Source organism: Myotis brandtii, unplaced genomic scaffold, assembly GCF_000412655.1.
Source record: "Myotis brandtii unplaced genomic scaffold, ASM41265v1 scaffold99, whole genome shotgun sequence".
NCBI lineage: Eukaryota > Metazoa > Chordata > Mammalia > Chiroptera > Vespertilionidae > Myotis > Myotis brandtii.
The window spans coordinates 1,798,780-1,819,966 of NW_005372121.1; the positions used below are offsets into that span (position 1 = coordinate 1,798,780).

The 21,187-nt window shown below is 38.5% G+C and overlaps 1 protein-coding gene across 1 annotated transcript in view; it reads left to right on the forward strand.

The window, feature by feature from the left end:
- Positions 1 to 21,187, forward strand: part of MEGF6 (multiple EGF-like-domains 6) — a 611,514-nt gene that overhangs the window by 558,177 nt on the left and 32,150 nt on the right. Inside the window, exon 19 of the mRNA XM_014533611.1 lies at positions 19,033 to 19,164. Within this exon, the coding sequence (XP_014389097.1) occupies positions 19,033 to 19,164 (132 nt within the window). The remainder of the gene's footprint in view (positions 1 to 19,032; positions 19,165 to 21,187) is intronic.

The following is a 21,187-nucleotide window of genomic DNA, read 5'->3' on the forward strand; positions in this document are numbered from 1 at the left end:
ACACAAAACAGTTTGTTATAAATGATATCAGATTTACTCTGAAAAATGTACCCTGGTAAATTCATATACTTTTTTTAAAAGGTAAAAGTAATGCCCCAATACATTTTCCCTCTAGATGGACGCCACTTGAGCAAGAAAAATAATTAGCAACTTGTATTGCTTGTCTAGAAAAAAAAATTTGCCTCTTGAGGAAAATTGCCTCCAAATGCTGGGCTGTTCTAATGAAATCCCCCTTTCTCACACAGGAAATAAAGCTGGAAATAGTAGTGACCTCTTCTTGCTTGATAACATGTTTACATGAGCGTTTCCAGGCAAGGTCCCTAGTTGAAGTAGCCTGGTAAATTCTTTCTTTGCAAGGGCCAAGATGCTCGTTCACTTGTTTAAGATGCTAAAGAGTTAAGACCAGAGTTCATAACATGGACTTGTCCCATGACACCCCTCCCCCCTTCGCTCGATGAAAACATGCTCATGTGAAGTGAATTCTGAAACCAAATCCGCTGAACACCCCCGGCATTTGGTCCCAGGTTTGTACTGTGACATTCAAACGTCTGCCATGGCCGTTGCAATGTAAATAGGAAATTCTAAATGTGATTTGAATTGCCCTTTGGGGAGTTTTGCACTGAGAGACGGTGCATTTCCCAGATAGCCAATACTCAACGTGGAGCAAGCCCAGTGGTCGGGTGGGAGACTGTTCTGCTTCAGAGAGCAAGTTGACAGGAAGCTCTGCAGGCCTTCAGCGGGACCCGGGGAATTTGGCAGTTGACATAGCCATCTATAGCTTTGAAATAGTTTCTCTTGTTAGAAATGTTTTAGATTAACCTAGGAAAATAAGCACCTTCATTATTCCCATACCATGATTCAGGGTTGAGGTGACAGCTGCCCACTTAGATCCTCGTTTAGAGACTGGTATAAGCAACGACTGAGCTTTTAATGAGCAACAAGCTTTTGGAGTTGTGATAAGTCAGCCTTTCCTGTAATGGAAGCATCCGTGCTAGCAGACACACTCTCAGGTGCTCAGCCCTTTCTTGTGCAATGCCTCTGAGTGTTACACACGGAAAATGCAGGATAAATTCAAATGTTATTAGGATTTTTCAAGATTTTTAAAGTCAGAATTAAATTCAAGGGTATTGGATTTTATATCGTTTGTGATAGTACCTGATATAAAATTCTAGTGGATGCTACCCATACATGTGAGCTGTGGGACTTTAAGAGAAGTGCATTGCTAAAATTCTCCACGAGAGGGCCATGCCTCCCTTCTTCCTTGTGCTTCAGGATCAGGGCTCAAAAAAAAAAAAAAAAAAAAAAGCAAAAAAGGTGGTGGGGATCTGTGGGAAGTAAATGTTATATGTGATTATTTTTCCTTCAACTATATATCAAAATAGGTGATAAGTAATTTTTTTTTAAATAATGGATCAAAAGTGTATAAAATGAAAAGCTTCCTTGCCAGTTTTTCTCCCCCATCCTACTCCTCAGTCTTTTTTACACAAATGTAATTGCATCAGACATTAATTTCATGTCTTGTCTATTTGTTTATGCACTGAACTATATATTGTAGGCATCTCTTCCTATTAACTCACACAGATCTACCTTTGCTTCCATATGGCTTTAGAATATTTTATTGTGTGCTCCTAAAATGGTTTGTTTGATAAACCCCCTATCAATGGATATTTAGATTGTTTTCAGTATTTTGCTATTTAAAAAAAATGCTTTGGTGAAAAGGCTTGCATTTAGTCCTTTTCACATATGTGAGAATTTCTCTGTAAGTTCTTTAGTTGCATAATTGCAGAGCTTGATTTTTTGAACTTTATTAGATACTGAAAATCCTGTCTAGCTCAAAAAAAAAAAAAAAAAAAAAAAAAAAAAAAACCCCTGCCCCTGGCTTCTAGTGCCACTATGTATGAAAGTGCCTTTTAGCCCTGGCCCTGGAAAGCAGTGGGTATGTCAAACCTTGTAAGAGTTGCCAATCTGTTAAAGGAAAAATAATATCTTGGCAGTTGTTTAAAAAATTTCTAGGTCTATGATCACTTCAATTAATGAAGTAAATTTCAAAAAATCATTGAGTAAACTGACATGGCTTCCATAAACTAGTGACAATAAAACCAGTGCTAAATACTGGATGCCCAAAACTGTTGGATGCACAAAAGTTTTGTGGAACCTATAGATTCCATACTCAGGAATTCATCCCATATACATAACTCATTTTTCACAAACAAAAACCATATTCATGTACGTAACTCACTCATTTTCCTTATTCATATGTATTTTCCTGTTTACTGTTTTCCACAAAACTTTTATATCATTTAAAAAAAATTATTATAAACATTCTGCAAAAGGGGGTATGTAGATATTATTTCTAACATACAGATGAGAATGAGTCTTTGAACTTCTTGCTTCTTTTTACTTCATCATGATTATGATCTGAGCTTAAAAGACTTCAGGGAGGAATCAGAATCTCGTTTCACCTTCTAAGCCTGTTTCTCTCTTTCTCCATAGAGACCGCCTATCACAATTTGCCTATTATTTTCTCTCCATTCTAAACTACAACACCCACCCTTTCCTCTTAGTATTTAGCAAAGAACAAAATGCCCAGAATTGAAATGTGAAGTTTTTTTCTAACAAAATATTTTTATTACTAGGTTAAATATACACTCAAGTAGCAAATTCAAAATAATTACAACAAAAGTTAGCTAGTTTGTCCATTTTCCTCTGGCAGAAAACCAGTTCCTTTGGTGACAGCTATATATACCCTACATGACCCCAAAATCCCACCAAGGGACAAACCTACCTTGGAAAATTGCAAAGCAGATACAAAGCTTGTCTACTCCTCTCATTGCCCCCGTCTGAGACCTCTTTCCTCCTTCTCCCCACCCTGTAGCTGTGTGTAGCTTTGTCCCAGTCATCCACACAGGAAGGGAGATATTCTGACCTTCAGTATTAGTTGAAGATTCTCCCAGGGTGTGGGCAGTGCATATAAATAGAGAACATTCAGAGACTCAAAGGAGAGCTTCTCTTAAGGGAATAATTTAGGGAACAGTGAACAGGAGATGTATATTCATAGAATATTTCCAAGGTGATTGTTATGCCTGTTGCTGTGGATTCTCTCTGGCTCTGTGTAAATGTGAAATTCCAAATGTAGAAAAATAGAATGGTAATCAACCATTACATGTACTGGAATATCATGATTTCTTTCAATTTAGTGATTCTCTCTCTCCCTCTCTCTCTCCCGCTCTCTCTTTCTCTCATTTGTTTTCTTTTGGTTTTGATCACCATGCTTCAAGCTTTAGAATAGAAGTTCTAAAACCCACACTCCAGCCTTCCTGGGTAGGGGAATTTTGTTGGACTCTACCCGGTGCCAATTGAGGAAACAGCCCCCTCCTTCCTGCCTCTACTCCAACCAGATAAGAATCAGCGTGACTTTAAGTGTCTCAATAATTTTTTGCTTTGAGGTCTCTGCATTTTTAGGTTGTGCTATGGAAGTTCCATTTTTGTTATTAACTAATATATTTGAAATAAATAAGATGAAATGAGGCAGAATTGTTATTACTAGCTGCCAATTTATGAACTTGAAAAATATGGCCTTGCTAGAAAGGAAAATACATATGAATAAGGAAAATGAGTGAGTTACGTACATGAATATGGTTTTTGTTTGTGAAAAATGAGTTATGTATATGGGATGAATTCCTGAGTATGAATGTTATTATAAAAATAATAATTTAATGAAAATACATTTATACAAATCAGAAAGGACAGAGATTTGTGTAGATAAAATGGAATTTATTTCTGCCGTCCATTGTAACTTTCTTTATTGAAAATGTGATTTTTGGATTATAAAGCTCCAGCTATGCAGTAATTTCTTATCAGTTGGGTAAAATAACCTTTGGACAGAATATTTTAAAATTGTAGTGTATTTTCTATAACAAATATTGTGCATCGAATTCTTCATGCTCTATGTAAGAGACCCAGTATGCTCCATGTTAAGTTGACAGAGGGTCAAATGCTTTTAATACAACTGGGGAAACTATTTAAAAAATATTGAAAATTTCCCAGTGGTTAAAAAGTTTATGTCCAGAAGGCTAGAAATAAGAGTTGGTTCATTTACCAGGCACAGAAGTAGTACACAGAAACAGGAACTATAATTAAAAGGAAGGAGGGAGGGAGGGAGGAAGAGGGGGAAGGAAGAAGGAAGGGAGGGGAAGGGAGGGAAGGAAGGAAGAGTTGACTTGTTATTTTCCATTTTCAGTTTGTCCAGGTACACTTTGGGGGTAGAATTGTCACCGTGTGTTCTGCTGTCAGTCCATCTCAGGGGCATCTGATGTCTCCCTGGCTGGTTTGAAGCCAACGGTGACAATGGAGGTGAACAGAGCAATTCTACCCCTGCCTTATACAGGGTGGGGGGAGGTGTCACACTTGTACATTTAAGTCCAATCGATTCCTACAGCTTAAAATAAATAAAATTCTGGGAAAGAAGCTATAGATTCCCAGTCCTTGAAGATGATATAACTTCAATTTCATAACACAAGCTCTACTGATCAGCTCAATAAAAAGAGGGAAAACTAGACCAGTTCCTGTAGACAAAATAACCAGGTGATTCATTGTATTTTTCATGTTTCAACAAGCACTTTTGACAGGAGGTGAATAAAGTCACATGAATGCATTAGTATCCTTAGGTGTGTATGGATCCTGCCAGTATCCTAAAGTGAACGCATGTACTGTTAGCATCCTCAGGTGCACGTGAATGCCACTTCCTATTAAGTTGCATTCTCCAGAGACCCAAAGGAATGTTCATGTTTCTAAAAAACTAGCTTGTGCCAATGTTTAAAGCCTTCAGATTGCACAAGTGCCTACACTTTGGCAAACTACTAAAAGGAAAAAGTCTCTAGTGTTTCTGGGATGTATCATCTTTTGTTGGAAACACCGAATTACAGAGCGTTCTGGGAAGAAGCCCCTGAAGAGCTTATTTGCTGTTTGAATACAAATTTGACTTTTTCTAGAACAATTTTCAAAAGAGGTTTTCTTTTGCAAAATCATTACTTTTATGGAGATATCAAGAGCAATACTATTACACATTTCTTGGACTGATTCAAAGTTCTCCCCCTCTCAGATCTGACGCAGGAAGTAAGTAATAAGTACAACCTTCTAAAATATTAGGATCTGTGTCATCTTTTATCAATATTAGACATTTTTCAACGTTTAATTTTAATTTAGTTTGTTTTTAGAAACTGGATTTTATGAGCATTTTTAAAAATGATATATGCATTTTGGTTTTCACCTCTAGTTTCTAGTTAAAACTCACTGGAGAAAAGAGTTGGTGTCATATACCAAAAATAACAATGACCTGTTATTATTTAAACTTCCAAGTTTTTCTTTTCCTCAATTGTGGATCCACACTGCCTCAATTCAGTTCAACCAACATTTAATAAAATTGCAGTGTATCCCATACATGATGAGATTTATCATGCTCATAAAATTCTTGCTTGGTGATCATGTTTGGCCTGGCCGTAGCTCTTGCCTAACCTCACTACACCTTCTTCACTTACCAAAATTGTTTGTCTTTTCTGGAACAAATCCTTTCCGATTATCTCCCTGTAGCAGGGAGATAATTTTTACTCCCTCCCTTTTACTCCCTCCCTTTTACTCTTATCTTGCTCTAAATCCTCCAAGTAAGTCCCTTAAAACAACATAATCCACTAATTTGATATGGTCACAGCAAGGAAATTAAGACAACGTTAACCATGTCACTGGAAAGTTCCCCTTTTATTGTCTCGCTCATGATCTTAGAAAAATTTCACTCCCCAGAACTGTGCAGTTAGTAAGCTCTCAGAATGCCTCCATTTATTCATCCAACTAGTTGAAACCGTGGCAAAGTTCGTTCCTCCATATTTGATTAAACTCAATTAAGTAATGGGGTCTTTTGTCGTCAGTCTCAACTTCATCTTCCAAGGAAAATCCACTGCACTTTACAGTTCGTATGATGCCAACCATTCATTTCTTTGTGGTGTTGAAGGTAATTTGATTTATATCGTGCCCTAGTTAAGATGCCCATGTCTTCAAGCATTTTGACTCAGAGTTAGAGGCTAAGGTCAAGTTAACAATGGTAATCTGTCTCCCTGTTTGCACACAATGAATCACCATTTGGGTTTTAAGACCATGGTAAGCTTTGACTTGGCAGCGTGGTTCAAAGGTTGTCAGCAAAATGTATGAAAGTGGCCTGCCTCTGGCACCTCTGATCATAGATGTCACGAATTTTCTAACAAGGCCACCAATCTAGTTGTGAATAATTGGTAAGAAGGAGGAGTGGTTAAAGAAGCATTAGTCCTGTGCCATATTTAGACTGGATTGATTTGATCTAGACTTAATAATATTAAAAGCTCTTCTAGTCATTCCCAGGGCACAAATGAAAATGCTTTCAAATTATTAAGAAGAAAAAAACAACAGTGACTTATTCAGAACAATATGGAAGGAGAGTGATAAAATGAAGTCATTCATTTCATTCCTTTACTTTGGACCAAGTAAACTGCCATTAGGGAGCGAGAGAGCTTCAGGAAGAGTTGCAATATTTTATTACTAACGGAATTGGAGTTTGTTATGGAGAGTTGGCAATTAAAGTAGATGAAGTTGAGATGAACAATTCCTAAAAGAGACCAGTTTCCTTCAAGCATCTTGTTCTTAGTCTTAAGAAATACAGACAAAGTGGTGACTTTCAAATAAAATAAAAAAATCCTCTGAGATCTGGTCAACTTTGAGTTTTCCTAAATAAAGTCAGTGCCTGCTACATAGTAAGCATTGAATTAATATTTGCAGATTAAGTGAATGGAAGGCTTAGTGGTGTCTATCAGTGAATATTCATATCTGTCTTTAAAATATTGGTGTTAAGAAAAGTTATCTGTTTTCACAAGCTATGACTTAAATGCAATGATTTTATGACTTGAACTGACAAAGAATCTACTATATTGTTATTTTATTGCATCATACAAAGTAACATTAACTGCTTCTTTTGTGTCTGTTTTTGATGCTTTCTTTTTCTATAGTGATAAAGGGCAAATAATACTCAAGATGGCCAAATAGATACCTGTTTGTCAGGTTAGGGTTTGAGCTGATCACTGATACAGAAATTTCATTAGTATATATAAAAATCCTTTGTTGACTTTCATTAACCTTAATATTGATATGAAGAAAATTCTCATTAAGAATTCATTTTAAATGGGTATTCAAACTTAACACTCTTCGATAATAGTAAAAAAGTAATTGCCTGAAATGTGAAATGAAAGCATTAATTACGATTAATTATTCTGTTCCTAGATTCTATAAACTTTATATTGTATACACATTTAAGGGACTAGTATCACACTTGAGCAGAAACATAAACACTGGAGTATTTTGGATTTCAGAGTTTCTTGCCTTCTGTATAAGCACCCTCTCTACCCGGTACCTCCCTCTTTGTCTACTCACCATATTGTTCATCATCCAATCTGTGAGCTCTACGTGGATAAAACTGATAGCTTTCATTAACATTCCAAAGTAGAGTTCTTGCATCCGGTATGACTAGTGCCATCCACTAACCTAGTGGATTGGAAATGGGTGGCCTTCTTTCTGCATTCTACTCCTATCCTGTAAATTCTGTGGATCTGGAAGAAAACAGTGATTGGTAACAAAGTATTTCAAACTCAATATTTAATTGTTTCATAAATGAACAAAAAAATTATAGGATATAATCTTACTTATGAATAACCGTGGTTTTGAATATAGTGTAACCAACTTACTATGCACTCATATTGAACTAAAATGTTCCAGATTTCCATCAATGGAGGTATTTTATGGATCATTTTCATAATAAAAATTATTTGAGGTTTAAAACTAAATAGAGCTCTGGAAACAGCAAAATCCATTTCTCCCTCAGGGACGAGGTGGCTTTCCCAGAGTAACAGGGGTAAGAATTACTAACTCCCAATGCTAAGTTCAGATCTCACTGTACTATCCTGATTCTGTGAAATGAGATAAGGAAATGAGTTATAGGTCCTTCAGTAAGAGCCCATAAATCAATAGGGTATGTTCATACCCCCCTGTCTGTGCAGTAACTCCTGGGAAGAAGTACAATGTAATGTCCAAGAAAATGACTTTGAATCATCAGTGCTGATTCTGGCTGTGAACACTTTGGGCAAATGACTTAACATTAGTTTCCTTAGTTTCCTCTGTACAATGGAAAGAATAGTAATTGTTTACTCACAGGTTTGTTTCAATTATCAAATAAGATAATATAGGTAGAGGGCTTAGAACAGGTCTGGTACACAATACTAGGTACTCAGAAATGTCAGCTGTTAAGTCATGATCTTTTCCTCAGGTCTCCAAGACATTAATTTCTTATACCTGCCCTCTGGTTAGCCTTACCTTCTCTTATGTCTTCGAACTTCTCCACCCTGTCCTCACTTGAGTTCCTGCATTCTGAACATCTACTAGAGGTTAGAATCTCCTAACCACAGTTTTAACTATGCTACTTATTTTCACCTTTTAGTAGCTGAACAAAACACAAGAGAAGATTGAAAATCAGGCATGAATAAAGTAACCATGGTTTTTCAGAACGGATGGATTTCTTCTGTGGGCATTAATATAATCCATCGACATTAAGTTTAGGTATTATAGCATTTCTAGGATTTTGATTTATTGTTAGGCTTTTATCTGGAGAACTGATAAAGAAGAAATATTGTTGCCATATATTTATTAAACAGCTGGAGGATGGCAACCACCAAGTTCTACAGAAGGAGCATCAGCCATCACCAGTGGCCCAGGGGGTTACCATGCTGACAATGGTATATAACAGGGGTGGGGAATGTCCGGCCTGCAAGCTGTATAAGGCCCAATAAATCATTTGGTCTGGTCCTGCCAAGGCATTAGGGGTGAGTTGATTAAATATTTGACCAAATATAGCAGGCTAATTTTTAAGTTGATAATTTTGTATGGCCTGCAGATGATGTTATAAATACCTAAATGGCCCTCGGCAGAAAAAAAGGTTCCCCACCCCTGATATATATGCTGTCCAAAAAGAATATCACCACTTTTCCTGAAATACTCCAAATGTTTCCTTAGGGATTGGTGCTGTATATAAGCATCTGCCCAAAAATCAAGCCGAAAAGAGATAAACCAGTAGAACTTTGCTTTCAGGACCTGTCCCAGCTCCATTGTCTTAAGATCATTGATCTTTTCTGACCCACATGCTCATGCTGCTTTCTGATCCTGAGTCCCTAGAATGCCCACATTCTGTAGCTCTTACAATGTCACGCGCTGTCAGGCTGACCTCTCCTGCCAGTGCTCTGATGGCCAAGGTAAACTGAAAAGGCTGGTTGTTAAAAACATAAGAGTGGCTACGTGCTGATTCAGATTTGCTTATTTGCTGTGGCATTTTGAAATCAGTATCTTAATATTTTTCAACCCATTTGTAACTGGAATGTGAACATCTTAGGCCATTTGGGAGAGAGATGCCATATGGCAAAAACAAGCAAAAAAACAAAGAAATCTTTAGGAACAGAGAGAGCTTTTCCTCTTATCTCTTATACAATCTTTCATTCAGTACTTTATTACATCTCAAAAAAGAAAAAAATCTCTTGGTACAATCCCTTATCTCCATTCCTTTCCAGGTCTCCAGTTCGGGTTCATGTTGTCTTTTGCTTGAATGCCTGCAATGACTCCCAACTGGGTCCCAGCCTCCAATCCAATATGTACCCTGTCATCAGTCTGATCATGATGTTTCTATGGCAACCCACAAGCACCAAGATTAAGACTTCAGTGTGATATTAAAAACACTTCACTTTTAAGGACCAACACATCTTTTCAACATCATACTTGTTTCTAAACCCTGTCCTCTAGCCATGAAGCAACTGTGTCTGTCCCTTTCAATAAAAGACTTCTTCATTCATGCTTTCCCTTCTGACTGATAAATGTCTACTCCTCTGCTAGGCCCAGTTTTATGTCATCTCTCTGAGGATACCCTGATTCCCGCCTTACATGCTTTACTCTTCTTTAAGATGCCTTAGACGTTTCTTACATGTCTCTATTACTGGCACTTGTCAGATTGTTCTGGATTAGTGTTTCACGTGTCTTCCTGAATCAGTTTGTTAGGTTCTTAAAAACATAAACTAGGCCCCAGCGCCAAGCCTAGCGCCCTGTGAATAATTGTAAATGTTGAATAATTGTTTAATAGGCAAATGAATGCATAAGCATATCATACAGGGAGCCAGTGTTCTGTTTTTGTGTAAGATCAGCCTTTCACACAGTTACGGATCTTGGGCTAGGAGAAGCTTTTCTTGTTTCCTTCATCCAACATTTATTGAGCGTCTTTGGATGTTCTGGGTTCCATGTGAGGTGTCAGGCATGTTGAAAATAATAAAACATAGCCTCTGTCCCAGAGGTGTTCTCAATTTTAATGTGAAGGGAAAGTAATAATATCATTTGGGTACCAATAGCTTAACAGGAAACCCCTTCATGTTTATAATGGGAATGTGGAGCTGTCTTCTGCTGCCTGAGGTCCATCACTTGAAATGAGTTTGAGTGCAAATGATCATTTCAGTATTGTGCGCTGACACCCTGGCATGTGCAACAGCCATTGGGAGAGCCTCTGCTCAATAGCGCGTGGGGCATGAAATCTGATATGGAAAGTGGAAAGGGGTCAGGACCCTGGGCTCTAATTTGAACTCTGCTACTGATTAGCTGTGACCTTGGACAAATGATTTAATCTATTGGATATCTTATCTCTAAATTGAGGTTGTTCTAGACTCCAGATGAATGGTTCTCCACAAGGAGTTCATCATAGGGTTTTAATATATATATATATTGTCCTCACCAAAACTTCGCTGAATTAGAATCAAATCTCTCAAGGTGAGGCCAATCCATGAGTACTTTGGCAAAAAACAAAAAACAAACTTGCTGGTGCCGGCCATGGTGGCTCAGTGGTTGATCATCAACCTGTGAATCAGGAGGTCATGGTTTGATTCCCGATTAGAACACATGCTCAGGTTTCAGGCTTGATCCCTGATCATGCTGCAGGCAGCCAATCAACAGTTCTCTCTCATCATTGATGTTTCGATCTCTCTCTCCCTTTCTCTCTGAAATCAATAAAAATATATATATATAAACTTGCTGGTGATTCTGAGAGGCTCTGAACTGAGCTATGTCTGTTCCTGATGATATCTGGATATCTGAGGTCTCTGGCAGGCCCCCACCCTGACTGAAACATGCGGACTCAAGGCCCACTCCAGTTTTTCTCCTTTAATAGGCTGTGAGAACCAGGAACATTGTTTCAAGAAACAATCAGATCAGTAGGTGACATCATAGGTCTTCCTGAGAGAGAGGAAAGAGATGCAGAACAAAGATAAGACCCAAAAAAAAAAATTCCCAAACGTTTGTGGGATGCTGGTAATCACAGCCAGTACCGAACCCATGCACAGCTTCTTGAACTTCAGGATGGACCCAGTCATTCTGGTGCCCTGACTCCCCTATATTTATTCTCTGACCGGGGCACAAAGATCTGGGTGAGCTAATGCATCAACTCATTAAAAATGAACAATTAAAACAATGAAGTTGTCAGTTCTTTTACCAGATTGCAAATAAATAACCTGCCTGTCAGGCTGGCTGCTCTGCTGGACCATTAGTTTAATACAAAGACATTCTGAGGAGCGGGTGGATGACAGCTGATCTATCACCGGGCCTTTGATAAAGACCTGAGCATAATATGCTGTCATAAACTACCGAAGGTCAATCCCAATTTTCGAGAAGCAAAGTGTTAGACGAAATTTGACTATACCTCTCTGCCCATCTTGTAAGCTATAGGTTATTGTTGTTGGTTTTTTGTTGTTGTTTTTAACTGGTAGGATGCTAAGTATTTGTTGTGGCAATCTAAAACACTTTTCTGCTCTGCTTATTTAGCATGTCAGGGACACTGTGCTGTTGTAGATGGCCTTGAAGTTTGTAACTGTCACAGTGGAGAGACTGGGATCTTAGGACCGCACAATGTCCCTTCTTTTTTTCATATAAATATGTTTTTATTTATTTCAGAGAGGAAAGGAGAAAGAGAGGGGGATAGAAATACCAATTATGAGAGAGAATCATTGATAGGCTGCCTCCTGCATGCCCCACACTGGGGATCAAGCCTGCAACCGGGGCATATGCCCTGACTGGGAATCAAATGGCAACATCCTGGTTCATAACTTGACACTCAACCACTGAGCCATGCCGGCCCAGTCACAATTTATCTTCTTGCCAAGGTGGACTGGGTCTTCCCACAGGAAGCCAAGGAAGTGACTCTATGTCCGGTCAAATGCTAAGACAGTCATGGATTTCAAAAGAAAAGTCAATTCATTGCATTATCTTATATGTATCATTTGAATAGTATAGATCATCTCATAAAATATTTGCCAACCAGATATATTGCTCCCAAAAGATAAAACAGTAAAGACAATTAAATAAAAACAAATCCATTAAAATTTCTAATTGATATCTCATCTATCTTTAATATTAGTGGGAAAAATGAAGCTATGAATCACTTTTCAAAAGTGACCTTAAAGAAGGTAATTCTTATTTCTTAGAACTACTATTAGAAACTTTACTCTGTAGTAAAACTATAGTGAGGGGCACAGGTTGTTGGTACTTATCTCTCTAATTAACTTTGTCTCAGTTTGAATCTAAGCAAAAATGGTTCCTTGATTTTTTAAACATTTAAATTCTTTATTGTTTAAAGTATTACATAAGTCTCCTTTTCCCCCATTGACCTCTCCCCGGCTGCTCCCACCCCCCAGCACATGCCCTCACCCTGCTACTGTCTGTGTCCATTGGCTATGCTCATATGCCAGCATACAAGTCCTTTAGTTGATCTCTTATGCACCCCCCTCCCCTGCCTTCCCATTTAGGTGGGACGCTGTGTTCAATGCTTCTATGTCTCTGGCTCTATTTTTGTTCATCAATTTATGTTGTTCATTATATACCACAAATGAGTGAGATCACATTAACGCCTTGATTTTTGATAAAAGTCAATCAAGTACCTGGAAAGCCAACAAGTCAAAAATACAATGTTTGCCTTCCAAAATCTTTTAGAGATTTATCTGCATTCAGATTATAGCTTCATGGTCAAAGTCATTTAAGTTTTACCTAAATCAAAAATAGTACCTATTAATTTACTCTCATTTTTAGTACATTCCCTGGTTAATGTAAAGAGTAAAATATAGTATGAGCATGGAGTGGCAGCTTAGATCTACATGGAAGACACACACAGAGGTTTTGTGGTCATTTGCTTGCCCAGAATAATTTCAACTAGGAAGGGGTATCAGCTAAATTACTTCAAACTGATTTGACCAGATCTTCCAGTGGCCTGGATGGCTAATTAGTAAACAAAGTGAACAAGAAATGTTCAGTGGAAAACTTTCCAGGCTGATTTTCCTACCTAGTAAGTTAAGCCACAACTTTGCCTCTTGTCCAGCTTTGTAATTTCTTTGTTACATAATATTAATGTCTCTCTCACTTCCAAAAAAGCAGCACTGAGAGAGTGGGGGGAAAGCTCAGAGCTCATCCTGAGGACACTGTGGTTTTGTTCCTGGTTTTGCCACTTATTAGCTATAGCATTTGGGCAAGTCATTCAATATCTACTTACCTTATTATGTGCACAGTAACACCTGCTTAAATGAGCTTTTCACTGTTTTATACGGAGTCCCTAAAGTTTTGTTTAAAAAAATAAAGTTATTTTAAAGGTAGAGCACTAAGAAGAGCAAGCAATTCATGATCTAGAAACTTCTACTGGGATCTGCGACTAGTCCTTCATTTCTCTGTGTTTCAGCCGTTGAGAAATCTGTTCTTCCTAAGTCTCCCTGTAGATATGTTTGTGTACTCAAGCTGCTTCCCAGGTTCTTGCTGGGTCCTGACCTTCTCCCAAGAATCCCAAGTCCTTCTCAGTGTGATCAAAACCTGCCCTTTGAGTCCATTAGTACTAAATAAGATTATTTTAAAAAGTAATTGGTGATAGTTTTTCCATATATTTTTAATATCCTATAGTTTTTTAAATGTGATATTTTATTGATTTCTATAGAGTTGTGCATGAGGCTAGTGTTAAGAACTTGACCCTGTATGATAACATTAGAGGTCCGGTGCACAAATTTCATGCACTGCGGGGGCGGGGGGGCGGGGGTCCCTCAGCCCGGCCTGCACCCTTGCAGTCCGGGACCCCTTGGGGGATGTCCGACTGCCAGCTTAAAGAGTGGGCTTAGGGAGCGAGCCTAAGCTGGCAGTTGGATATCCCCCGAGGGGTCCTTAGTGCTACCTCGGAGTCGGGAGAGACTCTTGCCACCACCGCTGCGCTTGCCAGCTGTGTGCCCAGCTTCTGGCTGAGCAGTGCTCCCCCTGTGGGAGGGCACTAACCACCAGGGGAAAGCTCCTGCATTGAGTGTCTGCCCCCTGGTGGTCAGTGTGTGTCATAGCGACCAGTCATTCTGCCGTTTGGTCGATTTGCATATTAGGGTTTTATTACATAGGATGGTCTCTAAGGGATAAATCAGAAGCTAATTGAAACATTTGGGAATACAGAAAGTATGACAGGTGGAATAATGGATCCTCAAAGATATCCATGTTGTAATTCCTGGAATCTGTCAATATTCTATTTATCAAAAAAAATCACTAATTATTTTTTTAAATAACCCTATTTAGTATTAATGGACTCAAAGGAAAATTTTAATCACACTGAGAAAGACTTGGGGTTCTTGGGGTTGTCTCATATGGCAAAAGGAGTTTTGGAGAAGTGATTTAATTAAGGATTTTGAGATTGGGAGATTTTCCTGGATTACTGGGTGGACCTAATGTAATTACAAAGGTTCTTATAAGAGGGAAACAGGCAATCAGAGAAGAAAGAAGTAGCTAAGCTGCTGCCTGGAAGATAGCGGAAGAGGCCACAAGGCAAGGAATATAGGTTGCTTGTAGAAGCTGGGAAAGGCAAGGAAGTAGATCCTCCCCTCAAGTTTCCAGAAGTAACACAGACTTGCCAACACCTTGATTTTTGACTTCTGACCTCCAGAAATGTAACAAAATAACTTTGTATTGTTTTAGCCATTAATTTGTCATCATCTGTACAGCACCCATAGGAAACTGAAGCAGAAACTTTTTAAACAATGTATGCCTGCTATTGTCTAATGTATGTGCATACCATTGCCAACACACTATTTAGGGATCTTAGTAGTACATGGGTCTTTCCCTCTGGAAATTTTTCCTCTTCCCTGCCATTTTTCCATCCGCTCCCACTTCCCACTCTCTCTAGTGTTTCATATCTCAGTTAAATAGTGATCTCCCCGCCGAAACTGGTTTGGCTCAGTGGATAGAGCGTCGGCCTGCGGACTGGAAGGTCCCAGGTTCGATTCCGGTCAAGGGCATGTACCTTGGTTGCGGGCACATCCCCAGTGGGACATGTGTAGGAGGCAGCTGATCGATGTTTCTCTCTCATCGATGTTTCTAACTCTCTATCTCTCTCCCTTCCTCTCAGTAAAAAATCAATAAAATATATTTAAAAAAAAATAGTGATCTCCCCAAGAGAACATGTGGAACCAACCCCTCCCACCCCAATCCAATGCCTGCCAGTCTAAATTGGGATCCCTGATGTTATTCTCTTTCCTACACCCTGCACCCTTACAACATTTTAAATTATTTATTTATGTCAATGACTATTTTGTTGTGTGTATCTCTGTGCTATTATACACTTGGTAGGCACAAGAATCATATTTGGTTTTGCTCACTGTTGTGAACACAGCACACAATAGGTATCCAGGAAGTATTTCTTGGCTGAATGAAAACATCCCAGAATTCTACATGTTTTGTAAATCGTGCCTCATAATGAAGTCTATCTAGAAGCTTGAGCAATAAACTAACACACTTCCTTCTCAGTCAGAGGACATGAAGCAGGCTTTGCAGTAACTGTGTTCCTCTGAAGTCTTAGTCAATGTCATCATTATTCAGCCAGGTGACAACGGATGGATGTTTTTTGTGACACGTGTTATCTAAGAAATACTATACTATTTCCCCGAAATTCCTGTTGGATAACATTCAGGATGCTTTTTCTTGCTTTTATTTTTATTATATTGTTTTGCAACATAACTTGTAAAATTCTTTAGTAATCTTTAAACATCTATTTGAGAACTAACTTTAAGAGCTTAGAAGGTCATGAGTACATTATTTGTATCTTCTGCAATTTTGATTCCTCAAGCTAAAGATATGCCTGAGATCTTCTTGGGATGGAGAAGTGATTAACATTTGTGAATGGTTTTATGAAGCCTCAAAACATTAAATGATTAATGAGAATATGAATAAATTTTCTTTATATGTGGTTCAGAAATGTCACCATGTGATTGCAATGGGTTTTGCTGTTGTTGCTGTTGTTTTAGAAATATTTTTCCTGATTGCAGATACATATAAAGATGGTCTTTAAATATTAGATAATTTTTTCCATAATTATTCTGAATGTTTTTATGATGTTTGCTCATATACGTCACCTTTGTTAAACATTGATTCTGATTTTAAATGTGTCAATGGAAAGGAAAGGAATTTTATTGAGGCACTATGAGATTCCTATATGTCACTATGTCCTTTAGGCTATTCTTCATAATAATTTATGAGATAGATTTTATTAATCCCACTAGTACCCTGCGCATGAATCCGTGTACCAGTAGGTCGCTACTGCCCTCTAGTAGCTCTCCACCTGCTGCCCCACCATCCTGTAGCTCCCCCCGCCCCCTCCTCATAGCTTGTTGCCCTGCCCTCTCCTATAGCTCTCCTTCTCCCCTAGCTTGCTGCCCTGCCCTGGCCTGTAGCTCTCTGCCACCTGCTTGTGGCCAGCAGGTTGCTGCCACCCTCTTGTAGCTCTCCGCCCACTGTCCCGCCCACCTGTAGCTTCCCCCAACCCCCCTCCCTCCCCTCATAGCTTACTGCCCTGCCCTCTCCTATAGCTCCCTGCAGCCCGCTTGTACCTAGCTGGCCCACCCTCCTGCTGATCTGTTATCTGGTCATGATGTGCTTGGTTGTTGAGTCTCAGGGCTTAATGGCTAATTAGCATATTCCTCTCTTATTATACAGGATTATACAAAACAAAAAAAGAAAGTGAGGGCCTTGCAGCTTAAACAGCTTGTTTAAAGCCAGCGATAAGGTCCATGGCAGTGCCTGACCTAAGTGCATGCCATGTCCTTTAGACCACACGACCTTCAATGGATGCCTGCAGATCAGCACAGCATTCTTGATGACTCTTCTCAAAGCAGACCAGTTCAAATGTCCCTTGCCTCAAAGCCCTATGCCAGTGGGCCCCAGACCTCAAGATGGAAATGGCTAAATAAATTGGGGTACTGGACCTTATAAAATAAATCCCATTGTGTTCAGCACAGCCACTTTGACCTCTTAATATTATTAACCTCCACAGAACACAGGTTTTGTGGCCATAGTTGCTGTAGTAGGACTACGCTCTATGCTCACTTAACCCTGTGGCAAGAAAAAAAACACACACACGCACACATAAAAACAAAAAACAAAGAAACCCAGTCTTCCCAGTGATGGGAAGAAACTCATGAGAAGAATTTGTAATAACTGCAGCTCTTGGTTTCTAAAGTTATCAGAGGCCTCTAACAAAACATATTTTAATTTTTCGGATTGTTTGCCAGCCTTTCACATTAGAAACCTCCCTTTAGGGAACTCTTTTCATCTTGTCCCAGTGGAATGTAAATGATGACTTCATGTGTTTAGTGACAATGAGGTGAGGGAAGGAAGAATATCACACAGTCACCTCTGAAATGCCCTGGTCAGTTATTCTGGCTTAGCCTCTTATTAACAAAAAAAGTGAGTAAACCTTTCAGGCACTAAAGCTTGATGTGCTTTTCGGCATACCTGGCAAGTGCAGGATAAATGCTTCATTGGTATGGAATTGAGCAATCAGTGATTCTCAGATAAAAGAAAGTCTAGCCCAACAGCAGACTACATAAATAGCTGTTCAGAAACTGAGTCAGGTTCCAGCTAATGCTCTTGTATTTGCACATCTCCCAGTCAGAAGGGTAAAAATCAGACCCTCCTTTTTTATCTATTCCCCTGTGTTTCCTTAACCTTTGTTTTTAATACTAAGCAAGCAACTGATGGCCCTCGAAATTAGAATTTATGCCATTGCTGCCATTTTTTACTTAAAGAAAACTGGAAGATGGCATGCCCTTAAGGATAGTGGATGCTAAGAAAAGCAGTGACAGCACAGGCACCCAGGAACATCAACAAAAAGCATGGATGCAATGAACAAGGAGGTTAATAACTTCCCCAATGAGAGGCATTTCATGATGCCAACCACCCTAGGTGATCAATAAAAAGCTTGATCTAGAAATGATTATTCAATTTTAGGTCTGCAGGATATATAATAACTAGCCTGTCGAATGTTTTTTTGTTTTGTTTTGTTTTACCAATTTGTTTGAATTGTCTTTAGACACAACTGTGAAACTCAAAATGTCTACTTGACTCTGTTTTGTAAGCTGAAAAACACCCAGAAAGCCTTTTATTTTCTTAAAAAAATGCACAGTATTATTTAGAAGTTGGAGCGAAAGCTTTTACTGCTCGGCCTGTAAAAAGAAACAGCACAACCCAGCAGAGTCGCTGACAAGTGACACAAATACAGTCCACACTAATGTGCAGAGAGAAACAACCTTGAGAATTTAAAACCGGCTGCAGCAGAAAAAAATATCTTCATCCAGATATGCGGTCCCTTATGAATTATACTATTATTTTAGTTGATTTTACCTGACATCACCCTATGATTTTCTTCAGTGACAAGAAAATTGCAGCCGGCCCTTGACAGTTGGTCACAAATTGACTGCACAAAACAAAATAAAACAGTGAAGTAATCCCCCAGTAAATTTAATGAAACCTAAATCCCAAAGGGCCGCACGCTTCTGTAGGCAATGGTCTTATTTAATAAATTTCCCCCTGCTTTCACTTTTAGAGCTATATTTACACAGACAAATTTAATTCATTTGGGTTTACATTTCCTCTTCCCCTTAGTTTGTCCACCAGGCACATATGGGAAGGACTGTAAACAGGTATGTCAGTGTTCGGCCGAGAAAGAGGACTGTCACCCAGTCACAGGGAGATGTACCTGTCTGCCTGGCTACCATGGAAACCACTGTCATCTCGGTAAGTGTGTTCTCCGCTTTAGTTGTAACTTATGGAAGAGACAAAGATAGGGTGGGTCATCACTTGGAATGCTAAAGAGCAAATGTGAATTCAAGCTTCTAATTCATAACAGATCTTATGGGAATTTTTATTGGAATGGTTGAAAACATAAACTTTTTTGTGTAATTTGTTCTCTGATTTTGCCTTTTCTATTAAAATTATCTCCCTGAAAAGAGTCAAGAAACAGATAAAGAAAAAGAAATAAATAATAAGACATGAACTGATTATTATAAATCAACGTACAGAAATAGCAAAGTACGAAAGTGATATATCAAGTAAGTTCTAGGATCTGCTTAGGAACAATCAAATTAAACAAATTGTTATTCTGGAATGAAAACAATGATTTGCTTAAAGGATAAAATGCCAGTTGGCTCATTGTTATGTAATAAATAAAAGAATAGTCCCTAGACCAAACACCTTATATTGATCTGCTAGGAATTTTAACATCGAAAACGTTTATAGGAGAACACACAATCAAAAGTCCCAAGGAGCATGTTAAAATGTTCAGTCAGCTACTTAATTTTTAAGCTTGTAATTATTTGTAATGTACTTTTTATAGGTTTAAGAATAAAATGATTTGGCTTCAGTTTCATTTTTTTCCCCAACTTGGCCATCGTCACTCTTTTCTCTTAGTTGCTCCCAACGCAGATTCCTTCTATTTTTCCTTTCCTAATTTTGCTAGTATGTGGACTGATTTCTGGATTCCCTACCCCTTCAAATGCCACCTATGAAATATACACTCATGGTCAAGCTATTGATTTTAATTTTCTGCAGGCCACAGAATGTATATTTTGAATATCACTTCTCTTTTTTTGCCCTAATTTTAAACATTACCAGCTAAACACACAAGTGTGTATGAAGTGGTTTCATATAGCATTGTGTTTGGAATCCATAACCACTACAGTTATTCAAAATGAAGAACTAAAATATAAAATTATTAAAATTTTAATTATTTCTTTTGGTTATGGTAAATTTTAAGCATATTTGTAGTAGAGAAAGAAATGATTCCCTCACACTTGATTCTGTCATATTGCTCAGGAAGAATTACTTCTAGATATCAAGATATTTTATGTTAATAAAATATTATCAAGTTACAAAAAGCTGATAGCACTTTATTTAGAAGGCAAGGCAAGCTACCTTGGGTTGAAGGAGGGTAACTTTGCCTTGTAAAAGCAAGGCTGAGGCAGGGAGCTGCTCCCTGACTAGTCAGGTTGGCTTAGTTCCAGGCAACACGTGGTTGGAAGTTGCTGCTAAGGTTCCTTGGCAACATCCACTGTAATTACAGGACTACGAAAAAGGGTTCAAGAAAATATTCATAAAAGGTGCAGCTGGCTCAAAAGCAAAAGTTTCAGCAGCCAAAAACAACTGGGCTTTCATGTTCTCAAGTTCAGATTGGAGGATCCAACTTTTCTCTTGGTAGAGGTCAGAGGAAGCAGACAAATGTGCAGTAGGAATCGTACCACTTGTCCATAATTTATAACGGGCTGGTCAGTTTCAGTGAGTGAATAGCATGCGGAAAAAAAAAGCGTCCCCAGGAGATGCAAACTCATCATGCTGTGTATTTTTGGACCTTTAAGAAATCATAAAGTGACTATGGACCTTGGAAATCTTTTATTTTTGTAACCTGCAGTACTCACTAGGTATAATGACTCTCTTTGAGAGAATTTAAGGCACTGAGGTCCTCTCAAAACATGGGCAATTCTGTTGACAGTATTCATAAAGCACCCTTGTACTTGGTATAGAATGTTTGGAGAAAAATGGGTCACAGGAGAGCTCACCTGTGCCAGGAGATGATATCAAGATGTTGATAGCAGTCTCGTTCTCATGTTCTTCTTGCTCATAGCAATGAACATTTACAGGCCAAATCAGAGTATCTCTTTTAAGTGTAAAATAAAACTTCACAATAATGGCTAGTGTAAGTGTGAGTTGTGAGTAATCTGGTCAAGTACTAGGAAATCAGACCCTGTTCAAAACAGATTTGTGC